Source organism: Rana temporaria, chromosome 5, assembly GCF_905171775.1.
Source record: "Rana temporaria chromosome 5, aRanTem1.1, whole genome shotgun sequence".
NCBI classification, from domain to species: domain Eukaryota; kingdom Metazoa; phylum Chordata; class Amphibia; order Anura; family Ranidae; genus Rana; species Rana temporaria.
Window position 1 is genome coordinate 9,345,456 of NC_053493.1, and position 24,851 is coordinate 9,370,306.

Genomic DNA, 24,851 nt, shown 5'->3' on the forward strand with positions numbered 1-24,851 from the left:
CGATCGTGGCGTATGTAACCTGTGTGTATCTGGCTCTGATACTACCAGTGCCTACCCAGCCACTGACTAGTATCTCTCCCCAGCCTGTCCCCACACACCCTCTCACCTGCTGACCTGTTGATGGGGGAATCACTCCTGCAGTGTTATTGTGTTCTGCCAGTGCGTACAATGATCAGTGTTGCTAACTTTAGCTGGCAGCACTGATTGTTTTAAGAAAAAAAAAAACAGGCTGGTTGTACTCAAGTTGATTAATAGATTGACTTGTGTAAAACCAGCTAGCCCATACATAGATTGACTATGGCTGATCTCTGCAAAATTGGCGTAATTTCAATCCATGTATGACCCGCTTAACCACTACTCAGTTCCTAAATATCCTTCCACTCCTGTACATAGTGCTCACTGTCATACTCTCCACACTCCTCTCCTGTACATAGTGCCCACTGTCATACTCTCCACACTTCTCTCCTATACATAGTACCCACTGTCATACCCTCCACACTCCTCTCCTATACATAGCGCCCACTGTCATACCCTTCACACTCCTCTCCTGTACATAGTGCCTGCTGTCATACACTTCTCTCCTGTACTTAGTGCCCACTGTCGCACCCTCCACACTCCTCTCCTGTACATACTGCTCACTGTCATACCCTCCACACTCCTCTCCTATACATAGTGCCCACTGTCATACCCTCCACACTCCTCTCCTATACATAGTGTTCACTGTCATACCCTCCACACTCCTCTCCTATACATAGAGCCCACTATCATACCGTCTGCATTCCTCTCCTGTACATACTGCCCACTGTCATACCCTCCACACTCCTCTCCTGTACATACTGCCCCATCATACCCTCCACACTTCTCTCTGGTACGTACTACCCTCTGTCATACCCCCTCACTCTTCCTGTACATACTGCCCATTGTCATACCCTTCACACTCCTCTCCTGTACATAGTGCTTTTTTCCGTACCCTTTGTACTCCTCTCCTGTACATAGTGCCCACTGTTAGACCCTCCACATTCCTCTCACTTACTTGCACATACTTCCCACTTATATACCGTCCATACTCCTCCCCTATGTCGCTTACCCACAAAAACAGTTCTTTAAAATTATACTGAATATCCTCAATGTTACCAGCTCTAGAATGGACACACTTTTGTTAGTTCAACTAAAGGAAATATCAGTTCTCATATTTGTTCTGCCCCATTATTAGTACTCATTTAATTTTGTGATTACTACTATGATGTATAGAGGAACATCGGGGATCTCAGCTACTCTAAATATAGCACTTATATAAAAAAGTGGCCCTGAAAATATTTTTTAAATGTTGGCAACTGTGCACTTAGGCACTGCCCAAGGGCCACCGTCCACCGGGTCAGTAGGGGGCCCCATGAGAGGCTCCTGGGATCCTGTGATAATAAAGCGGTAGTAAACTTTCCTGACATTACTACTTTTTAGAGGCCCTGGGGTAGGTTATGCCACAACGTACAAGTATACACAGCATATTAGCACATTAGGGTACACTTCAATTTTCAGACTGAGCCCTCCAGTGCTGCGATGAATCAGGCGGGGCCCGGGCACTTCCATCTTCACCCGGTCTTCCTTCTGGGTTCTGTGCCTTTGGTCACTTGCCTTGGCTGGGCTGCGTTCATGTCATTCCCACGCATTTATTTATTATTTATTACACCCCATTCACACCTCCGCGACAAAACGCCCGACGCCGGCCGCTCGTGCCGCTGGAGGGGAGAATTCCCATTGCTGTCTATGAGATGGTTCACATCTCATAGACGCCGTACACCTGCGGTATGAAAAAAAGTCCCGGACCCTTTTTTTCAGGTGGCATTGGCGTTCGGCCATACAAAGCAATAGGAAGGATTTGTAAAAAAAAAGTTACACTATTCGCGGCAAAATACGCCACGTACGCGGCGTTACTTGTCGCGGAGGTGTGAATGCAGCCTAAAAGGCCCCACCAAAATCCTCAGCACCAGGCACATGATGTTCTTAATCTGGCCCTGCATGCACCTAGCCTATCAGGTGCATGCAGATAGATACCTGCAGACTTCATTTTATGTCTTTTTAAAGTGAAACCTGGCTGAGGCTGGCATTGAGAAAATGGATGAGGATGACTCTGGGTGTATATCAGAGTTACATTGTGGAGATCCTCATTCATTTTCACAATGCATTGCAAATCAATCATCTTCATTGCCACAACGCAGCACCACCCACCCCCCCCCCACAACGCAGCACCACCCATCCCCCCCACAACGCACCACCACCCCCCCCCCCCCCCACAACGCAGCACCACCCATCCCCCCCCCACAACGCAGCACCACCCATCCCTCCCCCCCACAACGCACCACCACCCATCCCCCCCCACAACGCAGCACCACCCATCCCCCCCCCACAACGCACCACCACCCATCCCCCCCCCCACAACGCAGCACCACCCATCCCCCCCCACAACGCACCACCCATCCCTCCCCCCCACAACGCAGCACCACCCATCCCCCCCCCACAACGCACCACCCATCCCTCCCCCCCACAACGCACCACCACCCATCCCTCTCCCACAACGCAGCACCACCCATCCCTCTCCCCCACAACGCAGCACCACCCATCCCCCCCACAATGCACCACAACCCATCCCCCCCACAACGCACCACCACCCATCCCCCCCCACAACGCAGCACCACCCATCCCCCCCCCACAACGCAGCACCACCCATCCTTCCCCCCCACAACGCAGCACCACCCATCCCCCCCACAACGCACCACCCATCCATCCCCCCCACAACGCACCGCCACCCATCCCCCCCCCACAACGCACCACCACCCATCCCCCCCCACAACGCAGCACCACCCATCCCTCCCCCACAACGCAGCACCACCCATCCCCCCCACAACGCACCACCACCCACCCCCCCCCCACAACGCACCACCACCCATCCCTCCCCACAACGCACCACAACCCATCCCCCCCACAACGCACCACCACCCCCCCCCCCCCCGCAACGCAGCACCACCAACCCCCCCCCACAATGCAGCACCACCCATCCCTCCCCCACAACGCAGCACCACCCATCTCCCCCCACAACGCAGCACCACCCATCCCTCTCCCCCACAACGCAGCACCACCCATCCCCCCCACAACGCAGCACCACCCATCCCTCCCCCACAACGCAGCACCACCCATCCCTCCCCACAACGCACCACCCATCCCTCCCCCCCACAACGCACCACCCATCCCTCCCCCCCACAACGCACCACCACCCATCCCCCCCACAACGCAGCACCACCCATCCCTCCCCCCCACAACGCAGCACCACCCATCCCTCTCCCCCACAAGGCACCACCACCCATCCCCCCCCACAACGCACCACCACCCATCCCTCCCCACAACGCAGCACCACCCATCCCTCCCCACAACGCAGCACCACCCATCCCCCCCACAACGCAGCACCACCCATCCCCCCCCACAACGCACCACCACCCATCCCTCCCCACAACGCACCACCACCCATCCCCCCCCACAACACACCACCACCCATCCCACCCCACAACGCACCACCACCCATCCCTCCCCACAACACACCACCACCCATCCCTCCCCCCACAACGCAGCACCACCCATCCCTCTCCCCCACAACGCAGCACCACCCATCCCTCCCCCCACAACGCACCACCACCCATCCCTCCCCACAACGCACCACCACCCATCCCCCCCACAACGCACCACCACCCATCCCTCCCCACAACGCACCACCACCCATCCCCCCCCACAACGCACCACCACCCATCCCTCCCCACAACACACCACCACCCATCCCTCCCCCCACAACGCAGCACCACCCATCCCTCTCCCCCACAACGCACCACCACCCATCCCTCCCCACAACACACCACCACCCATCCCTCCCCACAACGCACCACCACCCATCCCTCCCCACAACGCATCACCACCCATCCCCCCCACAACGCACCACCACCCATCCCTCCCCACAACACAGCACCACCCATCCCTCCCCACAACGCAGCACCACCCATCCCCCCCACAACGCAGCACCACCCATCCCCCCCACAACGCAGCACCACCCATCCCTCCCCACAACGCAGCACCACCCATCCCCCCCACAACGCACCACCACCCATCCCTCCCCACAACACACCACCACCCATCCCCCCCCCACAACGCACCACCACCCATCCCTCCCCACAACGCAGCACCACCCATCCCCCCCCACAACGCAGCACCACCCATCCCTCCCCCCACAACGCACCACCACCCATTCCCCCCACAACGCACCACCACCCATCCCTCCCCACAACGCACCACCACCCATCCCCCCCCACAACGCACCACCACCCATCCCTCCCCACAACACACCACCACCCATCCCTCCCCCCACAACGCAGCACCACCCATCCCTCTCCCCCATAACGCAGCAACACCCATCCCCCCCCACAACGCAGCACCACCCATCCCTCCCCACAACGCACCACCACCCATCCCTCCCCCCCACAACGCAGCACCACCCATTCCCCCCCCACAACGCACCACCACCCATCCCTCCCCACAACGCACCACCACCCATCCCTCCCCCCACAACGCAGCACCACCCATCCCTCTCCCCCACAACGCACCACCACCCATCATCAGTCTAGGGTGACCAGTTCATCTCCTTATGAAATGCACGACTTTCTATACTGTTCAAGACATTATAGATCAGAACATACATTCTATTTCTCATCATCAATATAGAGCCTCGGATCATCTGATTTGACTTTTATTTTAGAGGGACAAAGTTGGACTTTTTAAGGTCCCCACATCAAGGCGGGATAGATAAGAAAATACATTTTATTTCTCATTTACAGAAAACAAGACATAAATACATTGTGACAACATCCACTGACTTTCCTATTACTACGACCTCCATCCATGTAACCCCAAACATCTCCTGGGGTTACATGGATATCATTCCAGGAAGCCATACAGAGGGAGGCCCATTCCCAAGTCCCCCCTCCCCCCCTGGGGAGCAACCCACCTAGATCACTCCCGGAGAGTCAATGCTGCAGATACCATTGGCAGGAAATATGGAGGATGAGTGGGCTATGGGGGAAGATTCTATCCGGCATATAAGTGGGAAAACAGGACAATGGTGTCTCACAGTCGTCACAGTTCCATGGTTGCAGTGTGGGTCAGAGCACAGTGGACCCCACCCCCCAATGGGGCCCATGTGCACTGCACACTTTGCACCCATGGATAATACTCCATTTCGCTGCATGCTAAAATGGTAGGTGTGAAGGAGCCCTTAGTGGTTTAAGAAGATGGACACTCCTGATTTTTTCCCAATTATATGCTGGTTAGACTCCTTCCCATATAGCCCGCTCCTCCTCCACATGTCCTGCCAATGGCAGTGACTCTTTGGGAGTGGTCTGAGCTGGTTGTTGCCTGGGGGTGGAGCTTGAGATCACGCTTCGCTCTGATTGGCCTTCTGGATTGTGGCTGCTCTACGAATGCACAGTAGGCATGCCCATGTCACGTGTGACGTCATACGCCGCTATCATGCAGCAGTCAGATCACATGTGATGGGTGGTCTGATATGTGACACAACCACATTCTCTGGAGATCTTGGTAATAGGGAAGTCAATGGTTGTTGTCACAATGACTTTATGTCTTGTCATCCGTAGATGTTAAAATAAAATTTATCTTCCTACCTATATCATTGGGACCTTAAAAAGTTGAAGTTTGTTCCTGAAAAATAAATGTCACATTAGATGGTTGTAGATCCTTCAGAGTCTAATGATCTGAGGCTCCACATTGATGATCCTGCCTATTCAAAGGTGATGATGAGGCTCCAATGTGGGGATTCTGGCTCTTCGATGGAGGTGATGAGGCTCCACTGTAAAGATCCTGGCTCTTCCATGGCGATGGTGAAGCTGTACGTTGGTGGTGGTGATGAGGCCGTATGGTGAGGATCATTGCTCTCCGATGATGATGATGAGGCCCTACGGTGAGGATCCTGGCTCTCCGATGGTGGTGATGAGGCCATACTGTGAGGATCCTGGCTCTCCGATGGTGATGATGAGGCCGTACGGTGAGGATCCTTGCTCTCCGATGGTGATGATGAGGCCGTACGGTGAGGATCCCTGCTCTCCGATGATGATGATGAGGCCCTACGGTGAGGATCCTGGCTCTCCGATTGTGGTGATGAGGCCCTACTGTGAGGATCCTGGCTCTCTAATGGTGGTGATGAGGCCATATTGTGAGGATCCTGGCTCTCCAATGGTGGTGATGAGGCCATACTGTGAGGACCCTGGCTCTCCGATGGTGGTGATGAGGCCCTACAGTGAGGATCCTGGCTCTCTGATGGTGGTGATGAGGCCATACTGTGAGGACCCTGGCTCTCCAATGGTGATGATGAGGCCCTATGGTGAGGATCATTGCTCTCCGATGATGATGATGAGGCACTACGGTGAGGATCCTGGCTCTCCAATGGTGGTAATGAGGCCCTACGGTGAGGATCCTGGCTCTCCGATGGTGGTGATGAGGCCATACGGTGAGGATCCTGTCTCTCCGATGGTGGTGATGAGGCCATACGGTGAGGATCCTGGCTCTCCGATTGTGGTGATGAGGCCCTACTGTGAGGATCCTGGCCATGGAATTTCTTCTGCTCCTCTGGCTCTATCGGCGACTCATGGAATTTATCCCCTGGTATTCCTGCACTCAGATCTTCCTCAGGAACCTGGAAAGAGAAAAAGACTTGTCAATGTTTCGAATTTATTCAGAAAAAAAATATCTATAAATCTCCCCATTGTGCTGGGACTCCTCCCTTATACGTATACTTACATTTCCTGATGGAAATGGTGGCAGTGAATTCCCTTGCTTTGTCTCCTTCCAGTCCACATTCCGTAAGAAGGGGTGTCCTTGGATGCCACGTGCTAGCATCATCCGCTCATCTTGGTCTTTACATAGTAACTGTAAAAAGGAAAAGAATATAATAAGAAACACTGATATAACATAAACAATCTCTGAACAATAGAATTCCCCTTTTAATATTTGATTCTGACAGTTACATATTTCTTATATCGCTCTTATGATGATGGCAGCCCCAGGGGAGTTCTAGATGCTGTCTGTGTAAGGAATGTCCCCAGAAATTGAATTCACTGCGTATGTGATTGGTTCGGTCATGATCCAAGGAAACCACACAGACCCAGTGGTGTAGCGTGGGGGGGGGGCATGGCACTGGGTGCAACATTTAGGGGGGCGCAATTCCCCTCCAGTATGTGTCACAAATGCTGTCTCCTCCTAAATGTACTTTCCTCCGTGCTTTGCCGCCATGTTTAGTCTCAGGCGCCCTGTGATTGGGCGTATGGGGGCATGTGCGGCGGGGCTGGCCGGTCCACGATTGCGGTAGATCCTGGAGTCCCGCCTCTGCCCATGTCCAGTATCCGGCATTGTGATTGGTCGAAGGCTGGACTTCAGGACCAACCGCAATTGTTAACAGGCCTGCCCCGCCGCCGCTGATGACCCCATACGCCCAATCACAGGGTGCCGGAGATGGAGTCTGAACATGGCAAAGCGCGGGGGCGGCGGGTGACACAAGAAATTAAGATTTTGAACCGCCGCTGTCTACTTCTTCTCCGGACCAATGGATAACAGAGAAGGAGACTCCCTCGTGATCGTGAGGGGGTATTTTGGACACAGTCTGGGGAGATGGAGCAGCCAGAGAGAGAGAGAAGAGCAGCTAGTGCAGCTAGATTCATGCAGTGTAGTGTAGTGGTCAGTATAGAAATACTGTAGGTAGGATGGTGTAGTGGTCAGTATAGTATAGTGGTTAGTAGTGGTTAGTGTAGTGTAGTGGTCAGTATAGTGTAATGGTCAGTGTAGTATAGTGGTCAGTATAGTGTAGTGGTCAATATAGTGTAGTGGTCAGTATAGTGTAGTTGTCAGTGTAGTGTAGCAGGCAGTATAGTGGTCAGTATAGTATAGTGGTCAGTATAGTATAGTGGTCAGTGTAGTATAGTGGTCAGTATAGTATAGTGGTAAGTGTTGTGTAGCGTGTAGTATAGTGGTCAGTGTAGTGTAGCGGTCAATATAACTGTCAGTGAAGTGGTCAGTATTGTGTAGTGGTCAGTGTAGTGTAGTATTTTGGTCAATATAGTATAGTGGTTAGTATAGTGGTCAGTGTAGTGTAGTACAGTGGTTAGTGTAGTGTAGTGGTCAGTATAGTGTAGTGGTCAGTGTAGTGTAACAGTCAGTATAGTATTCAGTATAGTGTAGTGTAGTGGTCAGTATAGGAATCGGGTAGGTCAGTGTAGTGTAGTGGACAGTATAGTGTAGTGGTCAGCATAGTGGACAGTGTAGTGGACAGTGTAGTGGTCAGTAAAGGAATCAGATAGGTCAGTGCAGTGTGAAGTGTAGTGGTTGGTGTAGTGGTCAGTATAGTGGACAGTGTAGTGGTCAGTATAGTGGACAGTGTAGTGGTCAGTAAAGGAATCAGATAGGTCAGTGTAGAGTGAAGTGTAGTGGTTGGTGTAGGAATCAGGCTGGTCAGTACTATTGTAGGAAGGGAATGGACTCTGGGAGTGTGGTGCTCAGTTCCATCAATGTGTGCGGGTAAACATGTGACATTTCTAATGTGTCTTCTACAATCCTAATAAGATATATGTAACCTGGAAAGGACTTTGTCCCTTAAAAGATATAAAACCTCTATGTATACTTACGATCTCTATGATGCCACGGAGGGTAGGGTTCATGTCTTCTGGATAACCCGGTTTCTTGGTGGCCACTTTCTCCAATGTTTCCATAACGGACTCTGTGCCTCTAAGAAATGGATGTCCGCCGACCGCCATCACATAGACTATTACTCCCAGTGCATAATAGTCAGCCATGCCGAAGTATGGTAAACCTTGAAGGACCTGTAAAAACATAATGAAGAGAAAGATAAATTAGCTGATTGTCATTTACCAACACAATTAGACACAGCAACAAGAGGGGGGATGGGGGAGCAGGGATGTAGCATTACATTACATTATCTCAATGCCAGCTTGTCTCCAGTCTCTTCTGGGCCATAATCTGTGGGTAGGAGGCCCGCCTACAGTCCCTAACAAAACACACAGTGACAGTGGGTTCTGTCACAGTCTCCCAAATTGAGGGAAATTTCTCTCTTAACCGCTTAACGCCCGCCGCATGTATATATACGTCCACAGAATGGAATGTACAGGCAAATGGGCGTACATGTACGTCCCTGCCTTTCCGCGGGTCGGGGGTCCGATCGGGACCCCCCCCCGGTACATGCGGCGGTCGGAAATTGCCGGGGAGCGATCCGGGATGAGGGCGCGGCTATTTGTTTCTAGCCGCCCCCTCGCGATCGCTCCCCGGAGCTGAAGAACGGGGAGAGCCGTATGTAAACACGGCTTCCCCGTGCTTCACTGTGACGGCTGCATCGATTGTGTGATCCCTTTTATAGGGAGACTCGATCGATGACATCAGACCTACAGCCACACCCCCCTACAGTTGTAAACACACACTAGGTGAACCCTAACTCCTACAGCGCCCCCTGTGGTTAACTCCCAAATTTCAACTGTCATTTTCACAATAAACAATGCAATTTAAATGCATTTTTTTGCTGTGAAAATGACAATGGTCCCAAAAATGTGTCAAAATTGTCCGAAGTGTCCGCCATAATGTCGCAGTCAGAAAAAAAAACGCTGATCGCCGCCATTAGTAGTAAAAAAATAAATAAATAATAAAAATGCAATAAAACTATCCCCTATTTTGTAAATTTTGCGCAAACCAATCGATAAACGCTTATTGTGATTTTTTTTTACCAAAAATAGGTAGAAGAATACGTAGCGGACTAAACATTAAACAAAAAATTATATGTGTTTTCGGGGGATATTTATTATAGCAAAAAGTAAAAAATATTGAATTTTTTTCAAAATTGTCGCTGTATTTTTGTTTATAGCGCAAAAAATAAAAACCGCAGAGGTGATCAAATACCACCAAAAGAAAGCTCTATTTGTGGGAAAAAAAGGACGTCAATTTTGTTTGGGAGCCACGTCGCACGACCGCGCCATTGTCAGTTAAAGCGTTGCAGTGCCAAATCGCAAAACCTGGCCTGGGCATTTAGCTGCCTAAAGGTCCGGTGCTTAAGTGGTTAAAGAATTGTCCCCAGAACAGGCACCCCTATTGAAGGTTTCTTGGGAAAACTCTATAACTTTGGATCTTACTTTCTTCCTCAATGACAGTGGTCACCAATACAAACAGATGGGGGGGGGGGCCAATAGGCCCCACTTTATCTTATGTCTATATCCCATAATAACAAACATTACAATTAGATCTAATATCAGGTGGCTAGCATGTATCTTACCTCTGGCGCCATGAACGTTAGACTCCCGACTTGTCCTTCGATCCTCTTGGACTCTGTGACTCCAAAAACTGACAAGCCAAAACCCGTGATTTTGATGTGGCCGTCATCACTCAAGAGGATATTTTTAGGCTTGATGTCTCTGTGGACGATCTCCTTAGAATGCAGGAACCGCAGAGCGCAGATCATTTCCGCTATGAAGTATCTGATGGGGAAAGAGATATATAAATTAGCATCCCAAATCATTGCAGACTAATTTAATCTAAAGATGAAATGACTTCCCCCTATAGTACATAGGGGTGTGGATGGTCAGGGCTCAGGTGAAGGGGGTGATCACTGCCATTTCCTCAGTGGTCGGTCACCCCCCCCCCCCGACTCCAGAGTGACCCGGGTATTGAAGTTACCTGATGGTGGCTTCGGGTAATGGACCTGAAACCATGGTGTCGAAGAGATCCTCTCTGCCCAGGCGTTCCATGACAAAGACGAGATCATGCTGTGTAGAAATAAGAGAAAAAGTTTACATTATAGTCATGCAGGATTTCATTTTGTAATAGACAGACACACACACACAAGTTAGGAAAAGTGGATAGAGTTGTAGTTGTAGGAGGCACTCTAGAGTTCTGCCCTTACCCATACTGCTTTCCATCCACTACAGCCGGCAGGGCCGCCATCAGGGGGGTACAGGCAGGGGCCCGGAGGCCCACAGGGCCCCAGAAGGCAACCCCCCTTTTTTTTATTTATTTTTTATTAAAAAAATATATATATTTTTAATATATTTTGTATTTTATTTTTTATTAAAGGGCCAATTTTTTTTATTTTTAGAGGTCCCCAGGGGCCCGGAGGACCCCGGATGGCAACCCCCCTTTTTTTTATTTATTTTTCATAAAAAAATATATATATTTGTTTTAATATATTTTTATTTTATTTTTTATTAAAGGGCCAATTTTTTTTATTTATTTTTTTATAAAAAAAATATATATATTTTTTTTAATATATTTTTATTTTATTTTTTATTAAAGGGTCAATTCTTTTTTTTTTTTTTTTTTAGAGGTACAAAGGTCCCCAGGGGCCCGGAGGACCCCAGGGCCCTGGATGGCAAACCCCCTTTTATTTATTTATTTTTTATAAAAAATATATATATATTTTTTAATATATTTTTATTTTATTTTTTATTAAAGGGCCAATTTTTTTTTTTTTTAGAGGTCCGGAGGTTCCCAGGGCCCTGGAGGACTCCAGGGCCCCGGATGGCAACCCCCCCTTTTTATTTATTTTTATAAAAAATATATATATTTTTTTATATATTTTTATTTTATTTTTTATTAAAGGGCCATTTTTTTTTTTTTTTAGGAGTCCGGAGGTCCCCAGGGGCCCAGAGATCCTCAGGGCCCCGGATGACAACCTTTTTTTATATATTTTTTTATTTCTTTTATTTTATATATATATATATATATATATATATATATATATATATATATATATATATATATATATATATATATATATAAAATATTATTATTATTATTATTATTATTAATATTATTATTAATTATTAAAGGGCTCGGAGGTCCCCAGGGCCCCATGTGGCAAACCCCCTTTATTTTTTTTATAAATGTTTATTTTTTTATTTTTGTTTATATATTTATTTTTTATTAAAAGGGCCCAGAGGTCCCCAGGGCTCTGGATGGCAACCCCCCCTTTTTTTATTTTTTTTATAAATGTTTATTTTATTTTTTATATATTTATATATTTTTTATTTCTTTTTTTATTTTTATTAAAGGGCCCAGAGGTCCCCAGGGCCCCGGATGGCTACCCCCCTTTTATTATATATATCTTTCTTTATTTCTTCTTTTTTTTTTGTAAAGAGCCCCCCCGCTTCTCAATTCGATTCGCGGCAGCTCCAGGAGGGCCCATGCCTGAAACTGTGTAAGGGGCCCCATAATTCCTGATGGCGGCCCTGACAGCCGGACCCCTCAGGAAAAACCTGGTGTGGGACACAAGTGAAGCTCACAATTCAGCACTCAGTGCCGCCTTAGGGACTATTGGTGTGAAGACCGTCATATGAGGGGGAAGGGGGTTGCTTAGCCTTGTGTAAATTTCAGGGGGTCTGGATCAGTAGTGGAGTGCAGTACAGGAAAGAGGTGAAGAAAGTGGAAGGTGAAAAGACTTACCTTTGTCTGTAACATTCCATGCATATGTGTGATATATGGACTCTGGCCGACTTTCTCCAGCACGTCAAGTTCTGTGGAAACCATTTTCCAATCAGCAAAGTTTTTCACTAATTTTTTCTTTTTTATAGTTTTAACTGCCAGCTTCTGGTCAATGGCGGGATGAGAGGCCAAATGCACAGTCCCGTAGCGTCCCCCTCCGATCATTCTATGACAGTTCATCTGTTCAATGGAGAGTACGCGTGACTGGTTGAGACGTTCACCGTTTGGTCCTAGAGAGAGAAGAAAACAGTCATTTTTATTCTTGCTCTTTACACCCCATTGATCGATCTTACACGAAATATGTGCACATTTAGATGGATCATCAGATATTAGTGAGTGTCATGAGCAGTGGCGATGCATCCATAGAGGGCGCAGGAGCGCCGCCCCCTCTCGCTCCTGCACCGCCACTGAAATTTAATACATAGATTCGTGCATTGCATGAATCTATGTATTGTTGCTGCTGCCCACTATTCAGATGGCCGCCCCCCTAGTGAGCGCCAGCAATCTGAATAACATGGCACAGTGGCTGCGTTTGGCATGGCACAGTGGCGACAATTGATGGCACAGTGGCTGCGTTTGGCATAACACAGTGGCGACAATTGATGGCACAGTGGCTGCGTTTGGCATGGCACAGTGGCGACAATTGATGGGCACAGTGGCGACAATGGCATGGCACAGTGGCGACTACTACACCACTATGTCTATATATAATGGTGATCCCACTATGTGTGTATATAGAGGTGACCCCACTATGTGTATATAGAGGTGACCCCACTATGTGTATATAGAGGTGACCCCACTATGTGTGTATATAGAGGTGAGCCCACTATGTGTATATAGAGGTGATCCCACTATGTGTATATAGAGGTGACTGTAACGGCTACCCACTGGTGTGAGGGTCTCAGCCGTTGGAGACGTCCTTTTCCCTGGCAAAATGCGATATGCAGGTACCGCCGGTATATCCCATCGAACGCCCTTCCAAGAAACGAGACGTGCTACGTTTGAAGGGTCAAGCAGACTGACTTTATTTGCCACATTTTTCCTCCTTATATCTGGTTACAACTGTACAGAAACAAATGTAACTCCCCCCCCCCCAGGGGGGACTTCAATACACACACTTTGAAACAATGACATTCCCTTGAGCCAATCAGCTTGATCAGACAATAGAATTCAATTAACCTTTAAAACAATTATACACTCACACATAACAGCCTCCGTATTCTGAAGGGATTAACTAAACAACGGAGAGTCAATTAGCTATGTAAAGGGACTATTAGCATTCAACAGTGAAGAGTCCCTTGCATGATTAACCCTTTGAGCTCAGAATACAATGTGGTAAATCCAACTGTAACAAGTCCTGCAGTTATTATCAATGTCCAGGCAGAATAGTCCATAATCCGTTACACTGCCCCCCTTTTGTGGAACACTCCGGCAGACCCGGATTGATCCTTTTCGGATCAACTTGGGGATGTCCGGTCTGCTGTTAGGGTAAAAGTTCTGTTTGCCTGGACAGTCCGTCGGTCTTCCCATTGGCTTACCAGGTCGGTAGCTGATGGTGACGGTGAATAATAGAATTCAGTTCTGGAACAGTCACTTGCTTTGCTCTCTCAATGGCTCCCAAAACCTGTTGCTGATGCTCTTGGGACAGATACGGCACCACCTGGATGCAAATCCCATTTAATCTTTTGACAATTTCCGCCTGTTTGTGCATTTCAATGTTCAAGCCACGGGACATCTCATAATACATGACATAGTGTCGTTGCATCTCTGATTTCTCACTGGCCAACTTGTCACATTCCCATTTTAGACTGTGATATTGTGCCGGATCTACAGTACATGTCGGGGAAGGTAGTCTTACCCGGTTCTCAGCCGCAAGCAGGTTGATTCCAGCAACGCGGGTGGTCCCGGGACAAGCAGCAGCAGGTGTAGGTAAATAAGCCGAAGTCAGAGGGCCAATGTCGTTGCCCAGCACCACCTCGGCAGGTAGATTGTCCATGATACCAACTGTGGTCTTTCCTGACCCGGCTCCCCAGTCTAAGTGCACCCGGGTGGTGGGTACGCGAAATACAGCACCCCCTGCGACCCGGACGGCAACTGTGCGAGTGGACACGTTCTCTGGCTTTACCAGATGTTTTTGAATCAGAGTGATAGTAGTCCCGGAATCTCTTAAGCCTTGTGCTACTTGTCCATTCACTCGTACCTCCTGACGGTGATGCTGACGGTTATCCGGAGAGGCAGCTTGTATTGGGTCTGCCTCATACCAAATTCCCAGACATTCCTCAGGGCCCCCCTCGGTCTCCAGGCAGTGGGCCGCAGAGGGACGTGATGGAGTGACCTCTGTGTTAGGTTCTGTGCGTCTCCAATTGTTATTTGTAGCTCTCAAAGGGCAATAACGAGCAATATGTCCCGTGTCGCTGCAGTGATGGCACGTCACCCTAGGTGAATCCCGGGGGTAGTTGCTAGGCCCCTGAGGACGTGGTGGGACTGGAGCCCGAAACTCTGGGCGTGGGGTGACGGTTGGAGTACGCGGTTCTACCTTATGAGCCAGCCGTGTAGTACCCTGGCTTACTTTCCTTGTTTCCGCGTACTCATCTGCTAGCCGAGCCGCCTCGTTTAAGTTAGCGGGCCGGCGATCTCGTACCCAGTCTTGTATGTCTGCGGCCAGGTCTTGGAAGAAATGTTCCATTAGGAACAGCTGCAATACTTCCTCCCCGGTGTTGGCCTTGCACCCTTGGACCCAAAGGGATGCCACCCTTTGTAACTGGTTGGCCCATTCCATGTGGGAGTCCACAGCCATCTTCTTGGACTCCCGGAAGCGCCGGCGGTAGGCTTCTGGCGTTACGGCATATCGGGTTAGCAGCACCTTTTTAACTTGCTGATATTGTAAAATATCCTCTGGAGCGAGAGCCCGAAAGGCTTCATTGGCTTTGCCCGACAATTTCCCCGACAAAATAGTGACCCATTGGTCTGGTGGTACCTGGTGTAGTGAGCACTGCCTCTCAAAGTCCGCCAAATATCCATCGATTTCCTCCTCACTTTCTACAAAAGCTTTAAATGCAGTGAACGGTATTTTCTTTCCTGTAGCAGCAGGTGAGGGGGTAGGAACTGCAGGTGTAATGGGCTGTCTCGCTCTTACCAGTTCCAGTTCTTGTCCCCTCTTCGTTTGTATCTCTTCCCTTGCTTCCCGAAACAGCTGGTTGATTAGTTCCACGGACGTTTCTGGATACAAGAATAATCTCCGCTGTACAATCCCAGTAATTACATCTTCTTTGCTGACCGGTGCAAGGGGCTCCGTTCCTTCCATGGATCCATCCATTTCGTCCAGCCCCAGCAGGTCAGCTATCAGCTCCCTCCGTGGTCTGTTGCTGGCGCTCCTACCACGACTCTCTAATAAATCTTTCAGTGTGGATCTTTTCAGCCTGGCGTACTGCGACTCCATTCAGCACTTGCTCTTTGGATAAAAGGACCATCCCACCGCTGCCAACCAATGTAACGGCTACCCACTGGTGTGAGGGTCTCAGCCGTTGGAGACGTCCTTTTCCCTGGCAAAATGCGATATGCAGGTACCGCCGGTATATCCCATCGAACGCCCTTCCAAGAAACGAGACGTGCTACGTTTGAAGGGTCAAGCAGACTGACTTTATTTGCCACATTTTTCCTCCTTATATCTGGTTACAACTGTACAGAAACAAATGACACTCCCCCCCCCCCCCCAGGGGGGACTTCAATACACACACTTTGAAACAATGACATTCCCTTGAGCCAATCAGCTTGATCAGACAATAGAATTCAATTAACCTTTAAAACAATTATACACTCACACATAACAGCCTCCGTATTCTGAAGGGATTAACTAAACAACGGAGAGTCAATTAGCTATGTAAAGGGACTATTAGCATTCAACAGTGAAGAGTCCCTTGCATGATTAACCCTTTGAGCTCAGAATACAATGTGGTAAATCCAACTGTAACAAGTCCTGCAGTTATTATCAATGTCCAGGCAGAATAGTCCATAATCCGTTACAGTGACCCCACTATGTGTATATAGAGGTGACCCCACTATGTGTATATAGAGGTGACCCCACTATGTGTATATAGAGGTGACCCCACTATGTGTGTATATAGAGGTGACCCCACTATGTGTATATATAGAGGTGACCCCACTATGTGTGTATATAGAGGTGAGCCCACTATGTGTGTATATAGAGGTGACCCCACTATGTGTGTATATAGAGGTGAGCCCACTATGTGTGTATATAGAGGTGACCCCACTATGTGTATATAGAGGTGATCCCACTATGTGTATATAGAGGTGACCCCACTATGTGTGTATATAGAGGTGAGCCCACTATGTGTATATATAGAGGTGACCCCACTATGTGTGTATATAGAGGTGATCCCACTATGTGTATATAGAGGTGACCCCACTATGTGTATATAGAGGTGACCCCACTATGTGTATATAGAGGTTGTAACGGACACATGCATGCTGCAGAGACAGTTATAATCTTCGTGCAGGGGGACTACAAGGAACTGCATGGCTTGTCACAAGTGGATGTACCACAGTGTATTCTGAGCTCAAAGGGTTAATTGGAAAAGTTTCTTTTCATTGTTGAATGCTAATGTACCCTTCGCATAGCTAATGAACCCTCTTTTGTGTGCAGGTAAACAGCCCCCCTGTGAGGTGTATGCTGATGGGGATTATGTGTGAGTGATAATTGTTTTAAAGGTTAATTGAATTCTATGTGCCTGGCCAGGAAATGTTAAGTGGGGTGAGGTGCCGAAGCGGCTAGAAACTGGCCAAGTGATTAATTCAAGGAGATGTCATTGTTCTTGTAACAGTTGTAACCAGATATAAGCAGGTGAAATATGCCAAATAAAGTCAGTCTACTTGACCCTTCAAACGTAGCACGTCTCGTTTCTTGGAAGGGCGTTCGATGGGATATACCGGCGGTACCTGCATATCGCAGCTTGCCAGGGAAAAGGACGTCTCAAACGGCTGAGACCCTCACACCAGTGGGTAGCCGTTACATTGGTTGGCAGCGGTGGGATGATCCTTTTATCCAAAGAGCAAGTGCTGAATGGAGTCGCAGTACGCCAGGCTGAAAAGATCCACACTAAAAGATCTATTGGAGAGTCGTGGTAGGAGCGCCAGCAACAGACCACGGAGAGAGCTGATAGCTGACCTGCTGGATCTGGACGAAATGGATGGATCTATGGAAGGAACGGAGCCCCTTGCACCTGTCAGCAAAGAAGATGTAATTACTGGGATTGTACAGCGGAGATTATCCTTGTATCCAGAAACGTCTGCGGAACTAATCAACCAGCTGTTCCGGGAAGCAAGGGAAGAAATACAAACGAAGAGGGGACAAGAACTGGAACTGGTAAGAGCGAGACAGCCCATTACACCTGCAGTTCCTACCCCCCCACCTGCTGCTACAGGAAAGAAAATACCGTTCACTGCATTTAAAGCTTTTGTAGAAAGTGAGGAGGAAATCGATGGATATTTGGCGGACTTTGAGAGGCAGTGCTCACTACACCAGGTACCACCAGACCAATGGGTCACTATTTTGTCGGGGAAATTGTCGGGCAAAGCCAATGAAGCCTTTCGGGCTCTCGCTCCAGAGGATATTTTACAATATCAGCAAGTTAAAAAGGCGTTGCTAACCCGATATGCCGTAACGCCAGAAGCCTACCGCCGGCGCTTCCGGGAGTCCAAGAAGATGGCTGTGGACTCCCACATGGAATGGGCCAACCAGTTACAAAGGATGGCATCCCTTTGGGTCCAAGGGTGCAAGGCCAACACCGGGGAGGAAGTATTGCAGCTGTTCCTAATGGAACATTTCTTCCAAGACCTGGCCGCAAACATACTAGACTGGGTACGAGATCGCCGTCCCGCTAACTTAAACGAGGCGGCTCGGCTAGCAGATGAGTACGCGGAGACAAGGAAAGTAAGCCAGGGTACTATGCGGCTGGCTCATAAGGTAGAACCGCGTACTCCAACCGTCACCCCACGCCCAGAGTTTTCGGCTCCAGTTCCACCACATCCTCAGGGGCCTAGCAACTACCCCCGGGATTCGCCTAGGGTGACGTGCCATCACTGCAGCGACACGGGACATATTGCTCGTTATTGCCCTTTGAGAGCTACAAATAACAATTGGAGACGCACAACACCCAACACAGAGGTCACTCCCTGCCTGGAGACCGAGGGGGGCCCGGAGGAATGTCTGGGAATTTGGTATGAGGCGGACCCAATACAAGCGGCCTCTCCGGATAACCGTCAGCATCACCGTCAGGAGGTACGGGTGAATGGACAAGTAGCACAAGGCTTAAGAGATTCCGGGACTACTATCACTCTGATTCAAAAACATCTGGTAAAGCCAGAGAACGTGTCCACTCGCACAGTTGCCGTCCGGGTCGCAGGGGGTGCTATATTTCGCGTACCCACCACCCGGGTGCACTTAGACTGGGGAGCCGGGTCAGGAAAGACCACAGTTGGTATCATGGACAACCTACCTGCCGAGGTGGTGCTGGGCAACGACATTGGCCCTCTGACTTCGGCTTATTTACCTACACCTGCTGCTGCTTGTCCCGTGACCACCCGCGTTGCTGGAATCAACCCGCTTGCTGCTGAGAACCGGGTAAGACTACCTTCCCCGACATGTACTGTAGATCCGGCACAATATCACAGTCTAAAATGGGAATGTGACAAGTTGGCCAGTGAGAAATCAGAGATGCAACGACACTATGTCATGTATTATGAGATGTCCCGTGGCTTGAACATTGAAATGCACAAACAGGCGGAAATTGTCAAAAGATTAAATGGGATTTGCATCCAGGTGGTGCCGTATCTGTCCCAAGAGCATCAGCAACAGGTTTTGGGAGCCATTGAGAGAGCAAAGCAAGTGACTGTTCCAGAACTGAATTCTATTATTCACCGTCACCATCAGCTACCGACCTGGTAAGCCAATGGGAAGGCCGACGGACTGTCCAGGCAAACGGAACTTTTACCCTAACAGCAGACCGGACATCCCCAAGTTGATCCGAAAAGGATCAATCCGGGTCTGCCGGAGTGTTCCACAAAGGGGGAGTAGTGTAACGGACACATGCATGCTGCAGAGACAGTTATAATCTTCGTGCAGGGGGACTACAAGGAACTGCATGGCTTGTCACAAGTGGATGTACCACAGTGTATTCTGAGCTCAAAGGGTTAATTGGAAAAGTTTCTTTTCATTGTTGAATGCTAATGTACCCTTCGCATAGCTAATGAACCCTCTTTTGTGTGCAGGTAAACAGCCCCCCTGTGAGGTGTATGCTGATGGGGATTATGTGTGAGTGATAATTGTTTTAAAGGTTAATTGAATTCTATGTGCCTGGCCAGGAAATGTTAAGTGGGGTGAGGTGCCGAAGCGGCTAGAAACTGGCCAAGTGATTAATTCAAGGAGATGTCATTGTTCTTGTAACAGTTGTAACCAGATATAAGCAGGTGAAATATGCCAAATAAAGTCAGTCTACTTGACCCTTCAAACGTAGCACGTCTCGTTTCTTGGAAGGGCGTTCGATGGGATATACCGGCGGTACCTGCATATCGCAGCTTGCCAGGGAAAAGGACGTCTCAAACGGCTGAGACCCTCACACCAGTGGGTAGCCGTTACAGAGGTGATCCCACTATGTGTATATAGAGGTGACCCCACTATGTGTATATAGAGGTGACCCCACTATGTGTATATAGAGGTGACCCCACTATGTGTGTATATAGAGGTGACCCCACTATGTGTATATATAGAGGTGACCCCACTATGTGTGTATATAGAGGTGAGCCCACTATGTGTGTATATAGAGGTGACCCCACTATGTGTATATAGAGGTGACCCCACTATGTGTATATAGAGGTGATCCCACTATGTGTATATAGAGGTGACCCCACTATGTGTGTATATAGAGGTGAGCCCACTATGTGTATATATAGAGGTGACCCCACTATGTGTATATAGAGGTGACCCCACTATGTGTATATAGAGGTGACCCCACTATGTGTATATAGAGGTGACTCCACTATGTGTATATAGAGGTGATCCCACTATGTGTATATAGAGGTGATCCCACTATGTGTATATAGAGGTGACCCCACTATGTGTATATAGAGGTGACCCCACTATGTGTGTATATAGAGGTGAGCCCACTATGTGTATATATAGAGGTGACCCCACTATGTGTATATAGAGGTGATCCCACTATGTGTGTATATAGAGGTGACCCCACTATGTGTGTATATAGAGGTGACCCCACTATGTGTATATAGAGGTGACCCCACTATGTGTATATAGAGGTGATCCCACTATGTGTATATAGAGGTGACCCCACTATGTGTGTATATAGAGGTGAGCCCACTATGTGTATATATAGAGGTGACCCCACTATGTGTATATAGAGGTGACCCCACTATGTGTATATAGAGGTGACTCCACTATGTGTATATAGAGGTGATCCCACTATGTGTATATAGAGGTGATCCCACTAGGTGTATATAGAGGTGACCCCACTATGTGTGTATATAGAGGTGAGCCCACTATGTGTATATATAGAGGTGACCCCACTATGTGTATATAGAGGTGAGCCCACTATGTGTATATAGAGGTGACCCCACTATGTGTGTATATAGAGGTGAGCCCACTATGTGTATATATAGAGGTGAGCCCACTATGTGTATATATAGAGGTGAGCCCACTATGTGTATATAGAGGTGACCCCACTATGTGTATATAGAGGTGACCCCACTATGTGTATATATAGAGGTGATCCCACTATGTGTATATAGAGGTGACCCCACTATGTGTATATATAGAGGTGACCCCACTATGTGTGTATATAGAGGTGAGCCCACTATGTGTGTATATAGAGGTGACCCCACTATGTGTATATAGAGGTGACCCCACTATGTGTGTATATAGAGGTGAGCCCACTATGTGTATATATAGAGGTGAGCCCACTATGTGTATATAGAGGTGACCCCACTATGTGTATATAGAGGTGACCCCACTATGTGTATATATAGAGGTGATCCCACTATGTGTATATAGAGGTGACCCCACTATGTGTATATAGAGGTGATCCCACTATGTGTATATAGAGGTGACCCCACTATGTGTATATAGAGGTGATCCCACTATGTGTATATAGAGGTGATCCCACTATGTGTATATAGAGGTGACCCCACTATGTGTATATAGAGGTGACCCCACTATGTGTATATAGAGGTGAGCCCACTATGTGTATATAGAGGTGACCCCACTATGTGTGTATATAGAGGTGAGCCCACTATGTGTATATATAGAGGTGAGCCCACTATGTGTATATATAGAGGTGACCCCACTATGTGTGTATATAGAGGTGAGCCCATATGTGTATATATAGAGGTGAGCCCACTATGTGTGTATATAGAGGTGACCCCACTATGTGTATATATAGAGGTGACCCCACTATGTGTGTATATAGAGGTGAGCCCACTATGTGTGTATATAGAGGTGACCCCACTATGTGTATATAGAGGTGACCCCACTATGTGTGTATATAGAGGTGAGCCCACTATGTGTATATATAGAGGTGAGCCCACTATGTGTATATATAGAGGTGAGCCCACTATGTGTATATAGAGGTGACCCCACTATGTGTATATAGAGGTGACCCCACTATGTGTGTATATAGAGGTGAGCCCACTATGTGTATATATAGAGGTGACCCCACTATGTGTATATAGAGGTGAGCCCACTATGTGTATATAGAGGTGACCCCACTATGTGTGTATATAGAGGTGAGCCCACTATGTGTATATATAGAGGTGAGCCCACTATGTGTATATATAGAGGTGAGCCCACTATGTGTATATAGAGGTGACCCCACTATGTGTATATAGAGGTGAGCCCACTATGTGTATATATAGAGGTGACCCCACTATGTGTATATAGAGGTGACCCCACTATGTGTATATATAGAGGTGACCCCACTATGTGTGTATATAGAGGTGAGCCCACTATGTGTGTATATAGAGGTGAGCCCACTATGTGTATATATAGAGGTGAGCCCACTATGTGTATATATAGAGGTGAGCCCACTATGTGTGTATATAGAGGTGACCCCACTATGTGTATATAGAGGTGACCCCACTATGTGTGTATATAGAGGTGACCCCACTATGTGTATATAGAGGTGACCCCACTATGTGTGTATATAGAGGTGAGCCCACTATGTGTATATATAGAGGTGACCCCACTATGTGTATATAGAGGTGAGCCCACTATGTGTATATAGAGGTGACCCCACTATGTGTATATAGAGGTGATCCCACTATGTGTGTATATAGAGGTGAGCCCACTATGTGTATATAGAGGTGAGCCCACTATGTGTATATATAGAGGTGACCCCACTATGTGTATATAGAGGTGACCCCACTATGTGTATATATAGAGGTGACCCCACTATGTGTGTATATAGAGGTGAGCCCACTATGTGTGTATATAGAGGTGACCCCACTATGTGTATATAGAGGTGACCCCACTATGTGTGTATATAGAGGTGAGCCCACTATGTGTATATATAGAGGTGAGCCCACTATGTGTATATAGAGGTGACCCCACTATGTGTATATAGAGGTGACCCCACTATGTGTATATATAGAGGTGATCCCACTATGTGTATATAGAGGTGACCCCACTATGTGTATATAGAGGTGATCCCACTATGTGTATATAGAGGTGACCCCACTATGTGTATATAGAGGTGATCCCACTATGTGTATATAGAGGTGATCCCACTATGTGTATATAGAGGTGACCCCACTATGTGTATATAGAGGTGACCCCACTATGTGTGTATATAGAGGTGAGCCCACTATGTGTATATAGAGGTGAGCCCACTATGTGTATATATAGAGGTGACCCCACTATGTGTATATAGAGGTGACCCCACTATGTGTATATATAGAGGTGACCCCACTATGTGTGTATATAGAGGTGAGCCCACTATGTGTGTATATAGAGGTGACCCCACTATGTGTATATAGAGGTGACCCCACTATGTGTGTATATAGAGGTGAGCCCACTATGTGTATATATAGAGGTGAGCCCACTATGTGTATATATAGAGGTGAGCCCACTATGTGTATATAGAGGTGACCCCACTATGTGTGTATATAGAGGTGACCCCACTATGTGTATATATAGAGGTGAGCCCACTATGTGTGTATATAGAGGTGACCCCACTATGTGTATATAGAGGTGACCCCACTATGTGTATATAGAGGTGATCCCACTATGTGTATATAGAGGTGACCCCACTATGTGTGTATATAGAGGTGAGCCCACTATGTGTATATATAGAGGTGACCCCACTATGTGTATATAGAGGTGACCCCACTATGTGTATATAGAGGTGACCCCACTATGTGTATATAGAGGTGACTCCACTATGTGTATATAGAGGTGATCCCACTATGTGTATATAGAGGTGATCCCACTATGTGTATATAGAGGTGATCCCACTATGTGTATATAGAGGTGACCCCACAATGTGTGTATATAGAGGTGAGCCCACTATGTGTATATATAGAGGTGACCCCACTATGTGTATATAGAGGTGATCCCACTATGTGTGTATATAGAGGTGACCCCACTATGTGTGTATATAGAGGTGACCCCACTATGTGTATATAGAGGTGACCCCACTATGTGTATATAGAGGTGATCCCACTATGTGTATATAGAGGTGACCCCACTATGTGTGTATATAGAGGTGAGCCCACTATGTGTATATATAGAGGTGACCCGACTATGTGTATATAGAGGTGACCCCACTATGTGTATATAGAGGTGATCCCACTATGTGTATATAGAGGTGACCCCACTATGTGTGTATATAGAGGTGAGCCCATATGTGTATATATAGAGGTGAGCCCACTATGTGTGTATATAGAGGTGACCCCACTATGTGTATATAGAGGTGACCCCACTATGTGTGTATATAGAGGTGACCCCACTATGTGTATATATAGACGTGACCCCACTATGTGTATATAGAGGTGACCCCACTATGTGTGTATATAGAGGTGACCCCACTATGTGTATATAGAGGTGATCCCACTATGTGTATATAGAGGTGACCCCACTATGTGTATATAGAGGTGAGCCCACTATGTGTGTATATAGAGGTGACCCCACTATGTGTATATAGAGGTGATCCCACTATGTGTATATAGAGGTGATCCCACTATGTGTATATAGA

The 24,851-nt window shown here is 47.9% G+C and overlaps 1 protein-coding gene across 1 annotated transcript; it reads right to left on the reverse strand.

Moving 5' to 3' along the window:
• Positions 1-4,670: 4,670 nt before the first annotated feature.
• LOC120939795 (polycystic kidney disease protein 1-like 3) lies at positions 4,671-8,914 on the reverse strand. The gene is made up of 3 exons (XM_040352150.1): positions 8,724-8,914; positions 6,847-6,975; positions 4,671-6,742 (listed from the first exon to the last, which is right to left on the reverse strand). The coding sequence occupies exons 1-3, from the start codon at positions 8,889-8,891 to the stop codon at positions 5,831-5,833; spliced, it is 1,209 nt and encodes a 402-aa protein (XP_040208084.1). The 5' UTR covers positions 8,892-8,914; the 3' UTR covers positions 4,671-5,830.
• Positions 8,915-24,851: the final 15,937 nt, after the last annotated feature.